Source organism: Crocodylus siamensis, chromosome 3 (assembly GCF_052110815.1).
Source record: "Crocodylus siamensis isolate JL-2025a chromosome 3, ASM5211081v1, whole genome shotgun sequence".
Classification (NCBI taxonomy): domain Eukaryota; kingdom Metazoa; phylum Chordata; order Crocodylia; family Crocodylidae; genus Crocodylus; species Crocodylus siamensis.
Genome location: NC_143397.1, coordinates 246,131,319 through 246,146,820, shown reverse-complemented (window position 1 = coordinate 246,146,820; position 15,502 = coordinate 246,131,319). Strand labels below are relative to the sequence as shown.

Sequence of the window (15,502 nt, the reverse complement as noted above, 5' to 3'; positions counted from 1 at the left end):
AAGGATAGTTTCCTTAAGGCACAGCCACCCTTCTTGGGCTCCCATCATTTCAAAACTACTACTCTGCAGTGCGTCCTTCACTTGTGAGGCTGCACACCTTCAAGTCAGCTTACACCCCAGGGTACTTAAGGAGCTGGCAGGCATCATAGCTCAGCCCCTGGCATGGATCTTAAAGAATTTGTGGCGCTCAGGCGAAGTGCCCAAAAATTGGAAAAAAGCCAACGTGGTGCCTATCTTCAAGAAAGGGAGGAAAGTAGATCTGGGAAACTACAGGTCTATTAGCCTGACCTCTATCCTGAGGAAGATCTTGGAAAAAATCATCATCAAAATCATTCTTGATAAACTGGCTGAAGGCAACTTCCTGAGGGACAGCCAGCATGGGTTCGTTGTGAGTAGGTCTTGCCTGACCAATCGCATCTTCTTCTATGACCAGGTGGCATATCACCTGGATAAGGGAGAAGAGATTGACGTCATATATCTTGATTTTAAAAAAGACTTCAATCTGACGTCCCATGATCATCTCATAGAAAAACTGGCCAACTGTGGCCTCGGCTACATCACAGTCTGCTGGCTGGGGAACTGGCTCTGAGGTCGGACCCAGAGAGTGGTAGCTGATAGAAGTCAATCACTGTGGCACGCCGTGACCAATGGGGTCCCCCAGTGCTCTATTCTTGGGCCTATTCTTTTCAACATCTTAATTAGCGATGTGGACATCGGTATCAAAAGTGGACTTGCTAAGTTGACTGATGACACCAAACTTTGGGGTAAAGCATCTACACCCAAGGACAGGAGGGTGATCCAAGCTGACCTTGAAAGGCTTGGGAAATGGGCGGATGAGAACCTGATGGCCTTCAACACTGAAAAATGCAAGGTTCTCCACCTTGGGAAGAAAAACCCGCAGCATAATTATAGGCTTGGCAGTGCTATGCTTCACCACAACTGAAAGGGACTTGGGGGTCACTATTGACCACAAGATGAAAATGAACCTTCAATGTGGTATTCCAGCTGGCAAAGTGAGCAAAACTCTAGCTTGCATCCATAGATACTTCTCTAGCAAATCTCAGGATGTTGTCCTCCCGCTGTACTCGGCCTTGGTGAGGCCGCAGCCGGAATACTGCATCCAATTCTGGGCTCCACAATTCAAGAAGGATGTCAGGAAGCTTGATAGAGTCCAGAGGAGAGCCATATGCATGATCGGAGGGCAAGAGAATAGGCTTTATGACAAGAGGCTGAGAGCCATGGGACTCTTCAGCCTGGAAAAGCTCAGGCTCACGGGGGGACCTGGTGGCTGCCTATAAGTATATCAGGGGCGAGCATCAGGATCTGGGGGAATGCCTGTTCACCAGAGCACCCCAAGGGATGACAAGGTCAAATGGTCACAAACTCTTCCAAGACCGCTTCAGGCTGGACATAAAGAAACATGTCTTTACTGTCTGAGCCCCCGAGGCCTGGAACAGACTGCCCCCAGAGGTGGTGGAAGCACCTACTCTGGACTCCTTTAAGAAGCATTTGGACATTTATCTTGCTGGGATCCTTTGACCCCAGCTGACTTCCTGCCCTTAGGGAAGGGGGCTGGACTCGATGATCTTCTGAGGTCCCTTCCAGCCCTAATGTCTATGAAATCTATGAAATGGGTTGGTTTTACCATGACAAATCCCATGTGATTCCCTTGCAGATTCAGGTGGCTGTGTTACTTCAGAACTATTGTCCCTATTGAGAAAAATGGCTTTGGCCACAACAATATCTTGGGAATAGGATGTAACATAGCTTTGGTAGGAAGAAAATTACCTGGTTTTACCTGGGACCTGATTGTGTCTTGGAAACGGTATTTTTTAAAAGAAAAAAGAAGTGCGTGTAAAAAAGTGCCTTAGCATAAGGAAATATTTAAAAAACAAGTGATTTAGAAGCTACCATCCCATTTTCAAAAGCACTTAGACACTTATCCAAATAAAAAGGAGAAATAGGATAGAAAGGATGGCCAGCAGAAATCAGGTCAACCCATCTAAAATGCTTGAACTCTGAGGCAGGGACTGTTTTTTTCTGTATGTTTGTACAATATCTAGCATAATGGAACTGCAGCTGGTTTTACATAGGGATCCACCATAGTAATAATAAAAAATAAAATGTAATGCGGGGTTTGGAAAATAAACACACAGAGCAAAATAAGCCCCATGGAAACAATGAGAAACGTACCAAGTAGGAAGCCCATCTGATTGCTGCGACACATTACTATCTACCTAAGAACAGGCAAAGTAGCCTGGTATGCTGTTGAAGTGGTACACTGATGTTGTAAAAGTGATGTTTGTTTTGAACTGGGTCTGGTGTAATAGGAGTTGTATTCATCGAACACCACAGTGGCTCCTATCAGACTGAATTTTAGTAGGAAAGCTCATGGGGCACTTGGAAGTGAATTTGGATATTCAAGCCCAGAGGACAAAGGCAGGCAGAGGTTCTGAGTTAAAATGGGTAGCACACCCCTATACAGCTTCAGGACAGAAACTTTCTAGCCTTGGAGATAAAACACTGAAGGTAACAGGAGTTTGCACTATGATTAGGTGGGACAGTGGAAGTGTACAACAGAGTATAATAGCACATATCCGTACCCCTACTAAAGATTAGAGCTCAGCAAGGTACATAAATACGGGGCCCACCCATGTCTAGCCAAGCATGTTAGCATTAACTTAACTTGAAAGGTGAGATCAGCATGATGGAAGTGCTCCTGGGCGGCGTACGGATGGATGTCAGTGCGCCTTTGAATGGATGCTGAACCAGCGCATTGTCGTCCCAAGGTAGTAAAACACTCCCCGTCTACTTCTGTGTCCTACTTTTTATTCCATTTTAAAATTCTTTCCTCTTAAATCTGTTTGGTGAGACAGGTGCCCAAGAGTTGGAGCCTACACCACTTCTACCAGAGCTTCCCCATGCAGCTGAAAGAAATCTGAGTAAGGATGTTTACTGTGGTTCTTGTTACAATATTTCCAGGCATTAAAAGGCACCAGTGTGCAGCCTTACTGGGAAAGAGACCCAGAAAAGGTATTTATTCCAGCCACATGCAATGAGATGATCCACAGGATGGTTCAGCAGCAGAGGTCAAACAACAACCTCAGGGCACTTGTATGCATGACGGGCGTTTAGTCCTTCAGGGTTGCAGTCTATGCCTCCTAAATTGAAATAGTGAGTTTTTAATTGAGAAGGTGAGTGTTACATTTCTGTCACTGTACACATGTCATTGTCCTGCCAGCTGCAGGCACTTGATCCCTTTTTTACCCCAACGGAGCCTGCCCCCCACCTTCTCCCCATAGCCACCCTCCTGCTGCCTCCCTGCACTGCCCCAGGGGCAAGCCAGCCTGCTCCTGGGCTGCCCCAGGCCGCAGAAGCCTGCTGAAGGCAGAAGCAACGAAGGTCCTGATCCTTTTTTTCAGCAGAGCCTGCCCGCCTCTCCCATAGCTGGGGGACAAGCTGACAGATGAATGGCTGCAACATTCCCAGCTGCAACATTGCAAACTAAATTACATTGGGTTGTACTTTAATTTGCAATGATGCAAATTCATTTAAAACCTCCCAAACTCACATACGTGTAATGTAGGACACTATTAAGCCACACAAAGGGAAATTTTCATCATGTGTACATGGTAACAGCACATGTACAAGCGCCCTCCCAGCAGGCTTCACTTTTTACATGCACCTCTTTTCCCTGGATGTAAGAGCACTGGCCTCAGGGCTGATTGACCATGGAGTACAAGATTCAGGGACCTTTTCTCTAGAGACACTGAGGGGACCTCCCTGACAATTGCTGAGTGTTTGGGTTGGCAGTACTAAGAATTACAAACAATATTAGGTCCTCAAATCCATTTATCTCTCTCACTGGAATGGATATAGTGGAATTAAAGGGAGCAAGACACACACTGGAGGGCAATTTTTTCCCCCTGTCAATGTGTTTATAACAGCGTTTCTTCTTATTTTGCCTTAGACAATATCACGTTCTTCAATGGAGTCTTTCAAAATGTAGAAAGTGTTACACTATTTTTTGGTAAGTACCAACTTGAGCGCTGGTTGCTTTGGTAAGTAAAAATAGCATTGAATGTGCTGTTATACGTATGAATCAATAATGGGGTAATTCCTGAAATCACAGCTTTCCCTTCAAGCCAATAGGAAACACTCCAGAATGACCAGTGCCCTTGCAACAGTTGTAGCCTTAAGCCCTCATTCTCCAATCAAGTCCATGAAAGAGCACATCAGCAGCTTCATTGCTAAGTCTCTGATGATGTCTCAGTTCTGATTAAATGAGCTTCAGTCCACAAAAGCTTGTGATACCCACCCACCCACCCATCGGTTAATTTACAAGGTGAAAATTTACCCTGCCTTCATCTCTAAGTGCTGTGTGCTTTCATTTATTGCCTCTGCAGACTGCCTGGGTTCTCACTTCACTTGGCTTCAGTCTATCTTCACTAACTTCCCTGCCCTGCTCAATTTTGTGAACAAAATGAAGTGCGTGACTGGACTTTGCCCAAGGGATTTTGAAGACTATGGCTGTTCTTGCCGGTTTGAGATGGAAGGGCTTCCAGTGGATGAAACGGACAGGTGAGTTTTATTCACAGGCTCTTCTCTGGCCACAGCTCAAGTCTTGCTATTACAGTCTGAAACTTAACAGTTGGTTTGCCCCTCTTGGGGTGGCCAGCTGATCCCGAACAATACATGAGGTACTAAAGCACTCAGTGGAGACGGGATTGGTGCCCAGTTTTTTCCGGTGAGTCCCTCAGAGTCATCCTCACTCTCACTGGCCCTGTTCAGCAAAGGAAGAAAGACAGAAACGCTAGCTTCAGACCTTGCAGGCAAGTATTACTACCACTAGGCACCTTCCTCCTTCTCCAGGCAGTGATTTGAGAGAGACCTGATCTCACAGGTGTGCTCTGCCAACCCCGGCCAGGCAAGATCCCACTTGGTTTTGGAAGTGTGTTGCTTGGCAACATCTGGATTTTGTCCTTGAACATCTAAACCCCCTTAAACTCTCATCTCCTGGCATCAATCTTAAGTCGCATGATCTTCGCTAGCTCTTGTGGATGGATGCTTAATAGTAATTCAGTCCATGTTCCCCCTAGCTGGACTAGTTAAAATAACCAGAGGTCGGGATGCATCTGAATGTTTCATTTTCAGATAACAAAAGAAGTGTTAAGAGTCAGAAAAAAGTGAAATAAAGACCAATCCCACTTGAAAAAAAAGTGCTACGGATGCACAAATACTCATCTGTGAAGTGAGCCACAGCCTCATGGTTCACAGAGGACTGACAGATTTACTTGGAGGAGGAGGAGGAGTATGCTGTAGCCTCACAGCATCTAATGAGTAGGAAAACCAAATTTTCATTTCCACGCAGAAGAAAGTCACTGGACTCCTTGTGAAAGGCTTCACGAATCGCTGTCTGAATGAATGCTCTGACAAGTCTGAAATCAGAGCTTGATTCAGTTCAATGGTTCGATACCTGAAACAGCTCAACGGCTGCACTTCCTCCTGACCGATCATCGTTTCAATGAAGCGCTATGTACAGACAGGAGCCGGAGAGGCTGCAGGATGAGCCGCCAAGCGTCTCTGGCCTGGCAAAAGACTCCTAGAAACACTGTCTTTTCAACCAGGTGGATTCAGAGTGGGGTTGTCACATCTTTTGGACTTCTTCCCTGGGTAACATGATGTCGATCAGGGCTGTCCAACGTTTGAGTAGCAGGGGGCCACAAGCAACCTGCCTACATGCCGTGTGAGCCACACACCATGCTGCACTGCATGGCAGGTGTCTGTCCCCTCCCTGCTCTGTACTGTGACAGGTGCCCCACTGCACTGCGCCAGCCCCCCATCCAGCATGGGGTCCTTGGGTTCCCCTGAGCCACCCGACCATGGGCTCCCTCAGCCCTACAGCCCTGCCCTCAGGGATGGGGACAGGCAGAGAAAGCCAGAGGAGGGAGGAGACTCTAGTGGCAGCGGCAGGACCTGGAGCAGCGTAGAGAGAAGCTCCAGGATCGACATTGCCAATTGACGTCTCGGGGGCAGCACACGTGGCCCAGGGGCTTCTAGGTGGACAACTCTAATGTAGATGGTTTGATTTCCTATTACTATATACAAGACATTGCCTGGGTTTAGATAGGACCTTGAAAGAGACACTGACATGGAGAACTACCTGGTGTGGGACAGTGCGGATAGCATGTTGGACACTCCCAAGAGCTGTGCGCTTCAGGAGTTACTGCTGCCTGCCCATTTCCCACTTCATTTTTATCTCCTGATCTTCTGTTCCAAGGCACAAAAAGAAAACAGAGCTGCCAAAGCCCAAAGAATCACAGCTAGACCTGGTATTAATGTTAAAGGTCTTGGTTGCCTTCTCCACTGTGCCAACCTTATGTTAGCACAACGGCGTTGAAGGTGAAGCTCTACTGTCATAAAAGCAGTGTCATGTAGGGGAAAACCAGGGACCACAACTGGGATCTTTAGATCATAAGGAGACAGATAAAGCCTTGCCATGGACTAGCACCTTCCATCCATGGGTCTCATCACACTTTACAAATAGTCATGAATTTGGCCTGACAGCAGTCAAAATAGTGATGGTGATGATGATAACAATGCCAGGGAAGGAAGTATCCTCATCTTCCCCTTCTGGCTTAGAAAAGAGATTGTGGCCATTGCCAAGGATGCTATAGGAAGTCTTTGGCAGAACACAAGGCACCACTTCTCATCATTTTCAGTCTCACCAAGCTCTTAAGGTTAAGCATGTGCCTAAAGCACTTTGCTGGACAAGGGACTCAGTCCCCAGGCCTCCCTCCCTTTGTCCAAGATAACTTTCCCTTACTGCTTAGAAAATTTGCTGAGCACAAATCCTAATAGTAGCACGTGGAACAATCCCAAGAATAGAGTGAAAGATAGCACCAAAAATATGCGGTGTCCTTATATCCTCCTGATGCCTTCCAGCTATAAAGACCCCTTAACCGGTCTATGTTTGTTCTGCTTTGCATTGTTCTCCCATTTACAAACACATGCCTGTAATTGTGTCAACTCTGCAAGAGCTTAGTTCATTCAGATTTTGTAGATCCATGTGTATTTAAAGTGCTCAGCACTGTTGGCATAAACAGTGCTCTACAGCCACTGCCAAAAGGCTCCAGTGATGCTTGCAGTAAGGATTTCCTTGATTAGTTAACGCAAGAGACAATTTATTCTGGAGCTCACCCACTTTGGCTTGATGTAGGAAACCTAATACAGTTAGTTGTGTCTGTTGAGCTGAAGAAAACAAGTCAAGGTTTTTTTCCTACCAAGCTTGTCAGGTCACTGTGGCCTTTGTGGAAAATGTTCCTGGTCTGAACGTGATATGCCGGTGTAATCGCACCATAATAAGGTGCCAGCAGAGAGGTAGCAAAAGGATACCAGAGAGCTGGAGTCTCACCTGGCAGGTCGAACAGTCCGAACTTGTTAGAACAAAATGTTTCCTTCTGTGCTCTGCTCCTTTTGCTGCTTCCTGGGTATTTTAAAGGAGGCTGAGCAACAAGAATATATATCGCCCAGCATCAAAATGTACATGACCCAAACAGATTTTCCCAGTTAAAACCTCCCCCCTGCTGAATGGGACAACCCTGACCACAGGTAACCATGGGATGTTCATTGCATCAGGCAACCCCCACCATCCATGTCGTTTGTACCAAGATAGAAAAGTCTCTTCTCAAGCCATGTCTGGGACCTGCCTTTTTCCCTGGTTGCCCAGAGCCAGGAAGGTAGCATTCGAGTCAAACCATTTCCTTCCCTGTGTAGATCAGATGTGGTAAGGAGGAACAGAGCGAGAGGATGAACAAGCACCCCCAGGTAGCAACAATCCATGTCTGCCAACACTGCCACCATAATATTTCCTTCCAAGTATCCCTGTCAGATGGATTCATACGCTCCTGTCCCCAAGGAAGGGGAGAGAGGGACCAGCAAGCACCAAAATGGCATGACTGTGACAGTGCGGGGCCCAAGGACAGAGGAAAAAGTTGCACCTCCCTGATAAGTCTGGATACTCATTCATTTGCCGGCACTGGCCTGTCCTAATTTGTGCTTCAGCTGCCGTGACTCTTACTGCAGCCAGAGAAGAGCTGGGGAACTGGGATTTTCCCTTCGGGGCCAACCACATCTCTACCCTGCTGTGCCCAGCCTAGGACATCTATTCAGCCACCAGGGCCCCCCAGTCTGTGAGGGCCAGCAGAATGAACTCCTATGCCTGCCAAATAGGTAGAGGGAAAAGAAGAGTCCCCCAGCTCTTCAACTGAGCCCCTACACACCCATTACTGGAGCACAGCCACTCCAGACTGGGGCCCAGAACTGGGACAAATTAAAGACCATGATTTTAATTGCTCTGTGTTTGATTTTTTTGTTTGTTTGTTTGTTTTAATTAAGCTGCTGTTTCCAGCACCGCAAATGCTATGAAGAAGCAGTCGAGATGGAGTGTATGTGGGATCCTGCAAAGATTTCGACAGATTTCAGCTGTCTTACCAAAAACCTCACCTGCAGTAAGGTTCCTATAACCTGTCATTAAGCTGACGGGTGGGGGGCGGTGGGATGGGCTGTGATGGCCCCCCTGTATTTATGGACCATCATGTAGCAATCACACAGGGCTAACATTCAAGATGGGAGTGGCTATTCTGGTAAGATCTGAAGGTAAGCTATTCAGAGGTATCAATTCACAAGTGAATGTGAGAACAAAACCCAATCAGTGCTAAATCTTTCTGGGCCCCTCTTTTGCAAGAAACCAGAACTAGCCTATTCCAAGGGCGTTCTCTTTCGAAGACTATTTGAACTATGTCTGTACTGCAGAAAATACCCTGGTCAGCAGCAGTGGTCTCAAGCCAGCTGCACTGCTCAGGGAAGGCAGCCTCTGAACTGAAAGCAATGTAGTTGCCTTCGCTCAGAGCTTCAGGTGTGATAATTAGCACTGCTGAACAACAGGGCCAATTAGCCTCACTCCAAGCTAATGGAGTGAGGCATCATGTTTCAAGTTTAGGAGGGAGCCTGTGTGTGGCACTCCTACCGGGCGAAGTATGTTGTACAGGTATGGTTTTAGTCTTACTTGGGACATCTGGGCAGATGTAAGCCCTAGATCTTTGTCTGATAGGTTTTTAAAATCCTTTTCTCCTTATTAAGCCCCAGAGACTTGTTGCTGAGGCACTCAGATACCGAGGTCATGGGAGGGCCATATAAGCATCAAATTAGCAGGTTCATTTTAAGCACAGAAGGGACTGCTGTGATCTCAGTCCAATCTCCTGCTTACGAGAGCCGCAGAAGTGCCCCCACCTCCCCAATCCTGGCACCAAACCCAGCAGACTGTGGATGAGCTGGCCCTTTCTTTTAAAGAGACACCCAGGCCTGATCAAAGACTTTGGTACTGGAGAACTTACCACATTCCTTGATAAGGCATAGCAGCAGGTATTATCGTTCTCAGGTGCTCTCGGTTGATATATTGCTGCTTCTCGTATTTCTCATTCATATTTTTTCCTGTGCAAGCTCAACTAACTTGCTTCCACCACCCAAATCTCAGCCCACATTTCCTTTCTAATGCCCAGCTGCTAGGACTCAGTTTTAGTTTATAAGTACAATACATGAACGTCAGAGCACATTTGCTAGCAAGACACTAAATGCCAACGGCTGCCAAAGCCTCGTGTGCAGCTGGACTCCCAACGTTACTATGTTATTAGAGCTGCATGGTGGGAAGTATTTCCAAAATGTTGATCTTTTCATTAAGGGCAGAGCAAAGAGCCATTTTGGTACCTTTGTAAGGGGAAAGGACTCCACTCAACTCTGGTAAAAGCTTAGCAGATGCTACCATCGTGTTGAGAAATGCTCTCTTTGTTCATTCTTATTTTTTACATTGGCAAAAATCATTCCCACCAAGAACTAATCCTCAGAAAAATCTACGTACCAGAATCTAATCCCAGTTTTGCCAGTGTAAGTGGTCAGTAACAGCAACAAAAAAAAAATCATTCTGCCATAAAACCTGGTTTAGTTAAAAAGCCAACCCTATTTTCCTTCTTTATTTCAAATGAGACCATTTTTGCTTTAGTTTTGCTTTGAAATAGGAAGAGTGTTTTTTTCAACTGTCCCTTACTTGAAAACAGAAAAGGGATTGTTGCTTAAATTAAAATACATACATGTGGTCCTCATTCCAAGTATGATGATCATGGAAATAAATTACTTCTCCAAAATATGTTTGTCAAAGAATTATTGGCATGGGGGAAAATAATATTTCAACGTCACTGTTTTGCAAACCTTTTTCTAGTATTCTGTGATATGCCCCTACTGCACATACAAAAAGACCTGTACCTTGTCCCATCTCCAGCATGTAATGGCCAATAATGGATAATGTTCTATGTATGATAGACCTTTGAAACACTTGATGGCGTTTACTGATAAATTTAATAAAAAAAAAATCCTTAGCACAATTCAACCCATTGGATTCATTTCACTTTAAAACCAGTAGAAATACAGAATTAATCTGTGTACTAGACAATGAAATGTAACTGTTGATGGAAACTTTACAGGAAATCAAAGGCAGATGGTGGAAACCAATATCTCAATAGCACCTTGTTTGAACTGTTTTGTCTCCAGGATCTGGGGATCCTTGCGAACAGTTACTCTGCAACTGTGACAAAGCTGCCATTGAATGTTTTGTGCACTCACGCATTAACTCTTCCTTGAACGGTCTGGATGTCTCCTTCTGTCCCACTCTGGTTACAGGTAATAATCAAAGGGCCTGACCTAACGCCCATTCAGGTCAATGGGAAATCTTTCCACTGCCACAAATGGGTACTTAATTGAACCCAAAAAGGACAGCACTGGCAGTGGCATTTTGGTTTCTTATATCTGGCAGTGTGTCCTCTTCTCCATTTCGTGCATTAGTCCCATTTGCTGCTGCTCAGTGAGTGCTAGGAAGAGAAGAGTGGATTAAACAGGGCGCTTCTATGTGAATGCTGCCAGGCTGGAGGTCGCAGTTCTCTCCCCATTCCTACGCTGCTCAGCTCACCTTGGCTTGGCCTCCGAAGGATGAAAGGGGCATTCATCTCCCTTCTCTTCCCCGACCCATCCTCTCCTGCTGCCAATTTTGGCTCTCATTTTATTAGTGTGAACACCCGCTCCGTGGGAACTGGATGGAGCTCAAACACTCATTTCAGATGGATTGTGATCAGGTCACACGATAGCCATGCTGTTCAGGCACTCCCAGCATGGGCTAGATTTGAACAAACAGCATCAGCTTTTCAAATAGCTCAGCTCCCATTCATATGACTTAATGAAGCAGCAAGATATTTAAAAAACCCCAACCCCCCCTGCCAACCTGCTTAATGTGGTATGGGTGAGTGGGTATGTGCAAATGCACATACAAATACTCTCATACAGAGGCAGAAAAGACATAGAATGGGACAGGGCAAGTTAAAGACCTTGAGGTTAGCATCATTTCCACAGCATCTTTTTTTTTCCCCCCCCAAAACTTCAAAGTAATTTTGAAGCATCACAAAGATGAAGTTGTTGACAGAATTAATCCTGGAAACAGCATGAGAAGTAGAGGAGTATCATCTTTCCATTATAGGCAAGGAAATGGAGATGAGATGACTTTCCCAGGTTAGTCAGGGCCTTCTGTCTCAGGCTAGATGCTGAGGTTGCACATCTCTGAGCGACAGCACGGCAGGAGCAATATACTGCAAAAACAGTGGGAGGGGGTGAGAAGGCAGCAAGGAACTACTACTGTTCTTCCTACTGGTGATAAAGGCAGTTCAGTGGGACCTCCACTCGCTGAAAATGAAGAGATTCCCTATTATATGTCCTGGTGGGACAGCGCTCATAAAAGGAAGCATTTTTATTCTTTCCTGACCCCAAATGTTGTGATGGTTTTAACCCTTAGCTGCAAAGCAAGACACTAGTCAGGTACCCATCACACCACCCACGGCAAACCCTGTCTTAAATGGGGTTCAGTGATTCAGAAGAATAAGCCAGCATTCAGTGATTCAGAAGGAGGCGAGGCAAACGAACATTGCAGTAGGGAGGTCTGGCCCTGTCGGAAGGGGTCACCAGCCTTATTAAGGCCTTCTGCTTTGACCCGGTGTCCCACTGAGAGGTCAAAACCCCGGAGGAGAGAGCTGAGAGGAAGCAGAACTGCAAGTTGCAAGGAGAAAAGAAAGGCTGTGAGCTGAACAACCTGCTGCAAAGGCGGGGCCAGGTGTTGGGCCCTGAGCCAAAGGCTTTCTTCCTACTGCCTGGGTTAGGGTGGAAGGATTTGGGGTTTTGTTGTTGTTTGCTTGCTTGCTTGCTCTGTACCTAAAGACTATGTTTTAAGCGGGAGGAGTGGCTGAGCAGCTCCTTAGGGAGCAAAACGGCCTGCAGAACCCACAAGGCTAGGCAACCTGCTTGTTATCACCCACCAAACAAGCCAAACAGCCCCAGAAGGCAATATAGCATTTGTGAAAGGGGAAAAAAAGAACTCCTTCATGACCAGAGATCCTGGGTTTCTCTGATAAAAAAAATACCCAATTTGGGGATTAAAAGAAGTAACCCGAAATCCACATTTGCCATGATTAAAATGAAACACCACTATATATAGATATATAGATATTACTTCTAGGTTAAATTTAGCAAGTGTATGGGAGGCATAAGGGGACAGGATAGGGAGTTCTCAATTCAATAATCAGTACAAGCGATACTTGAATTCCCAGTGCAATCCCCATAAAGGCTAACTCTTTCTCTGTGTGATAGACGCCTGGCAAATCCCATGTCTCAGGGCAGTTGCTGGCTACTTGTAGAGGTCATGAACGGGGATCCTGGTTTTCTCTAACAAAAAAAAAATCCCCAATTTTTGAATTAAAAAAGTGGCCGTGTGTGTGTGTGTGTGTGTGTGTGTGTGGTGTTTTATTTTGATCATGGATTTGGGTTAGTTTTTTTAATCCAAAAATTGGGGATTTTTTTTTAGTCAGAGAAAACCAGGATCCCCGTTCATGACCCCTACAAGTAGTCAGCAACCGCCCTGCGACATGGGATTTACCAGGCATCTATCACAGGGGGAAAGAGTTAGCCTTTATGGGGATTGCACTGGGAACTCAGGTATCACCTGTATCATTATTGAATCAAGAACTCCCTATCCTGTCTCCTTATGCCTTCCATACACTTGCTAAATCTAACCTGGAAGTAATTCAGGGTTTTTGCCCCCCAGTACGTTGCTTTGAAAGCCAGTCCAAATCCTCATGCCTCTGATAGATAGAAACCTTCTTTCAATTTCCAGACCGAATTTATTCATAACTCGCTTGTAGCCATTTGTTCTCATGCTGATACTGCTCTTTTTACCTAAAGAGGTGGTGCAGACAGAAGTGACAATTTTCATGTGATCTGGCCAGAGAAAGCAGTCAATAGCTGTGGCCAGACACAAGTGCACAGCTGCAGACAGCTTTAAAAATGACCAGCTGGTGAAAAATCTGACCCCTCATTGCATGAGATACCAGATAAAGACATTTCAAAATGTAACTTGTGTCTGTGGAGCTCCCAGCTTGTTGCTGTTTTCAGAATGGGAGGGGGAAAGGGAGTGGGGGAGTTCAGTCTGGGGGGTTTTCAGCTCCCCTGGAGAGTGTATTGCAGCTCCCCCCCCCACCAAGGTGGGGAGGGGGCTGCAATTCACCTACCCCACCCTTCAGCACTGACTGGGGAACCCCAAGAATGAGGTCTCTCTGCTGCCTTTCCCCCTCTCATTCTGAAAACAGGGAGAGCTGGCAGAGCCGTGGCCATTGCTGCTGGAGCCTGGCTGCAGGCTCCCAGCCCCAGCTAGATCCCCCCATCCCCTGGAACCAACAGTGAACTTCTGTATGGTCCGGGGTAACGTAACTTAGAACACTTTGCAGAAAATGATCTGAATTTCAGCGGGAGCTGCCCTGCTGACTGCACCCACAGTGCGGACAGCAACATAATAATATCACCACCGAACAAATGCAGCAGTAGAAATGTTAAGAAATAATCAGGATCTGCTTAGTCACAGCAACATTGCCAGTGACTCTCATCACATTACATCAATTTGATGCTGATTTATTTGCAAATGAGCTGACTGTTTTGATAGCTGTAATGTGTCTTTGGAATGAGAACTCTCTTATTTCTGCAGAGCTTCTTCATCACAGGAATGATAAAACACTGCTGGCAACAACCTCCATGGAAGAAGGTTTGTGCATTGACTAATCAAACCCCCCAAGAATCCTGGGAAGATAAGAACTTGTTAAGGGTCACGTGATCCAACACATGACTGAGCGCAGAGTATAGTATTGCCCTGTTTTGCACAGTTGTACTACAGTGCAACAGTTTCTTTGCAAGACAGTATTGTCATTGCAAGTGAATGCTTTTTTCCAGGCAAAGGCTGGTTTCAACAGCCCAGTTCTTTGAGGAATGGGTGCTGTGTGACTGAAATCACAGCTGGGTTAGGAGTCAGTTGCTCGCTCTGGGAAGGACTCTATGGCTAAGATTGCTTACTATGCAGTGCCATGTTGTAACACGCAGCACTGCCTCATGAACTGGAAACAATGCAGCAGCCTTTGTGTAGCCCTGAGTCTGGGCAATAACTTCTGTCTTTCAGCTGTGTGCACAGCTATGCTGCTTTGAGTTCAGGGGATAGCATATGTGGAGAAGCGTGGTAAATCAAGCAGGTTTAAATGCAAATCTAGCCCAAGGATGATGAATTAGGGCCTTGTTACATGTTACACTGTGAGCTGCACAAATGTTGATTGGCATAAGGGTAACTTGCAGTCGCACCTTCCACCTGGGTGGTGTACTGTGGGGAGTGGCCAGTGGTGATGTGTAGGGGTGCACGGGGTGCATGTGCACCCCTTGAGAGCGCTGGTGCACCCCCTGACAGTGCTCCCCACTTAGGCAACAAGCAGGGGGGCAGGCGGGAGTGCTGGCCAGGGAGTGGGGGTGCCAGGTGAAGTGCTGCTGGCACTTCTGGGAGTGCCACTCCCCAAGTCGGTGAGATTGGCTGTGTAGGGACCTCCCTATTGGTGCAGAAGAATGCTCCTTCTGGTCACTGACTGGCTGCTGGGGGGGCACAAGTCCCCCTCACTGAGGTGGCACCAGCCACCCATAGGAGTGGCCACACTTTAATGAATAGGAGCTGGGTCATATGGATCAAGAAATAATTCTGCCTTGAAGTGGCATAAATTTGAGCCACATAACTAGGGGTCTACCCAACTCAAGGTGGCGGCCACCTGATTTTGCGGGCAGATCGCAGTGCTGGCTGCCGTTTTTGAGGGCTTATCATGGCCAGGGCCCTTGCATGCCTCTGATTGCCTGAGGGCCCATGGTGGCCCCGCCACCCACAACTGATTGGTGGAGAGGGCTTTCCATCATATCGCCTGGTCCCCTCACCACTGATTGGCTGAGAGGGTTGTCCGTCATCCAGCCCCACTGATGGTTGGTGGAGAGGGGAGTGCGTGACAGGCAGCCCTCAGCTCATCAGCGGTGAGGGATAGGGGTGGCAGCCATCCACTGG

At 46.6% G+C, this 15,502-nt stretch overlaps 1 protein-coding gene across 1 annotated transcript in view; it reads left to right on the top strand.

Moving 5' to 3' along the window:
- The first annotated feature begins 2,704 nt into the window (after nt 1–2,704).
- The window catches only part of OC90 (otoconin 90), a 30,218-nt gene continuing 17,420 nt past the window's right edge, over nt 2,705–15,502 (top strand). Inside the window, exons 1-8 of the mRNA XM_090037716.1 lie at nt 2,705–2,744; nt 2,877–2,942; nt 3,971–4,030; nt 4,407–4,581; nt 8,398–8,510; nt 10,603–10,731; nt 13,400–13,422; nt 14,107–14,182. Coding sequence (XP_089893842.1) covers nt 2,705–2,744; nt 2,877–2,942; nt 3,971–4,030; nt 4,407–4,581; nt 8,398–8,510; nt 10,603–10,731; nt 13,400–13,422; nt 14,107–14,182 — 682 coding nt within the window. The remainder of the gene's footprint in view (nt 2,745–2,876; nt 2,943–3,970; nt 4,031–4,406; nt 4,582–8,397; nt 8,511–10,602; nt 10,732–13,399; nt 13,423–14,106; nt 14,183–15,502) is intronic.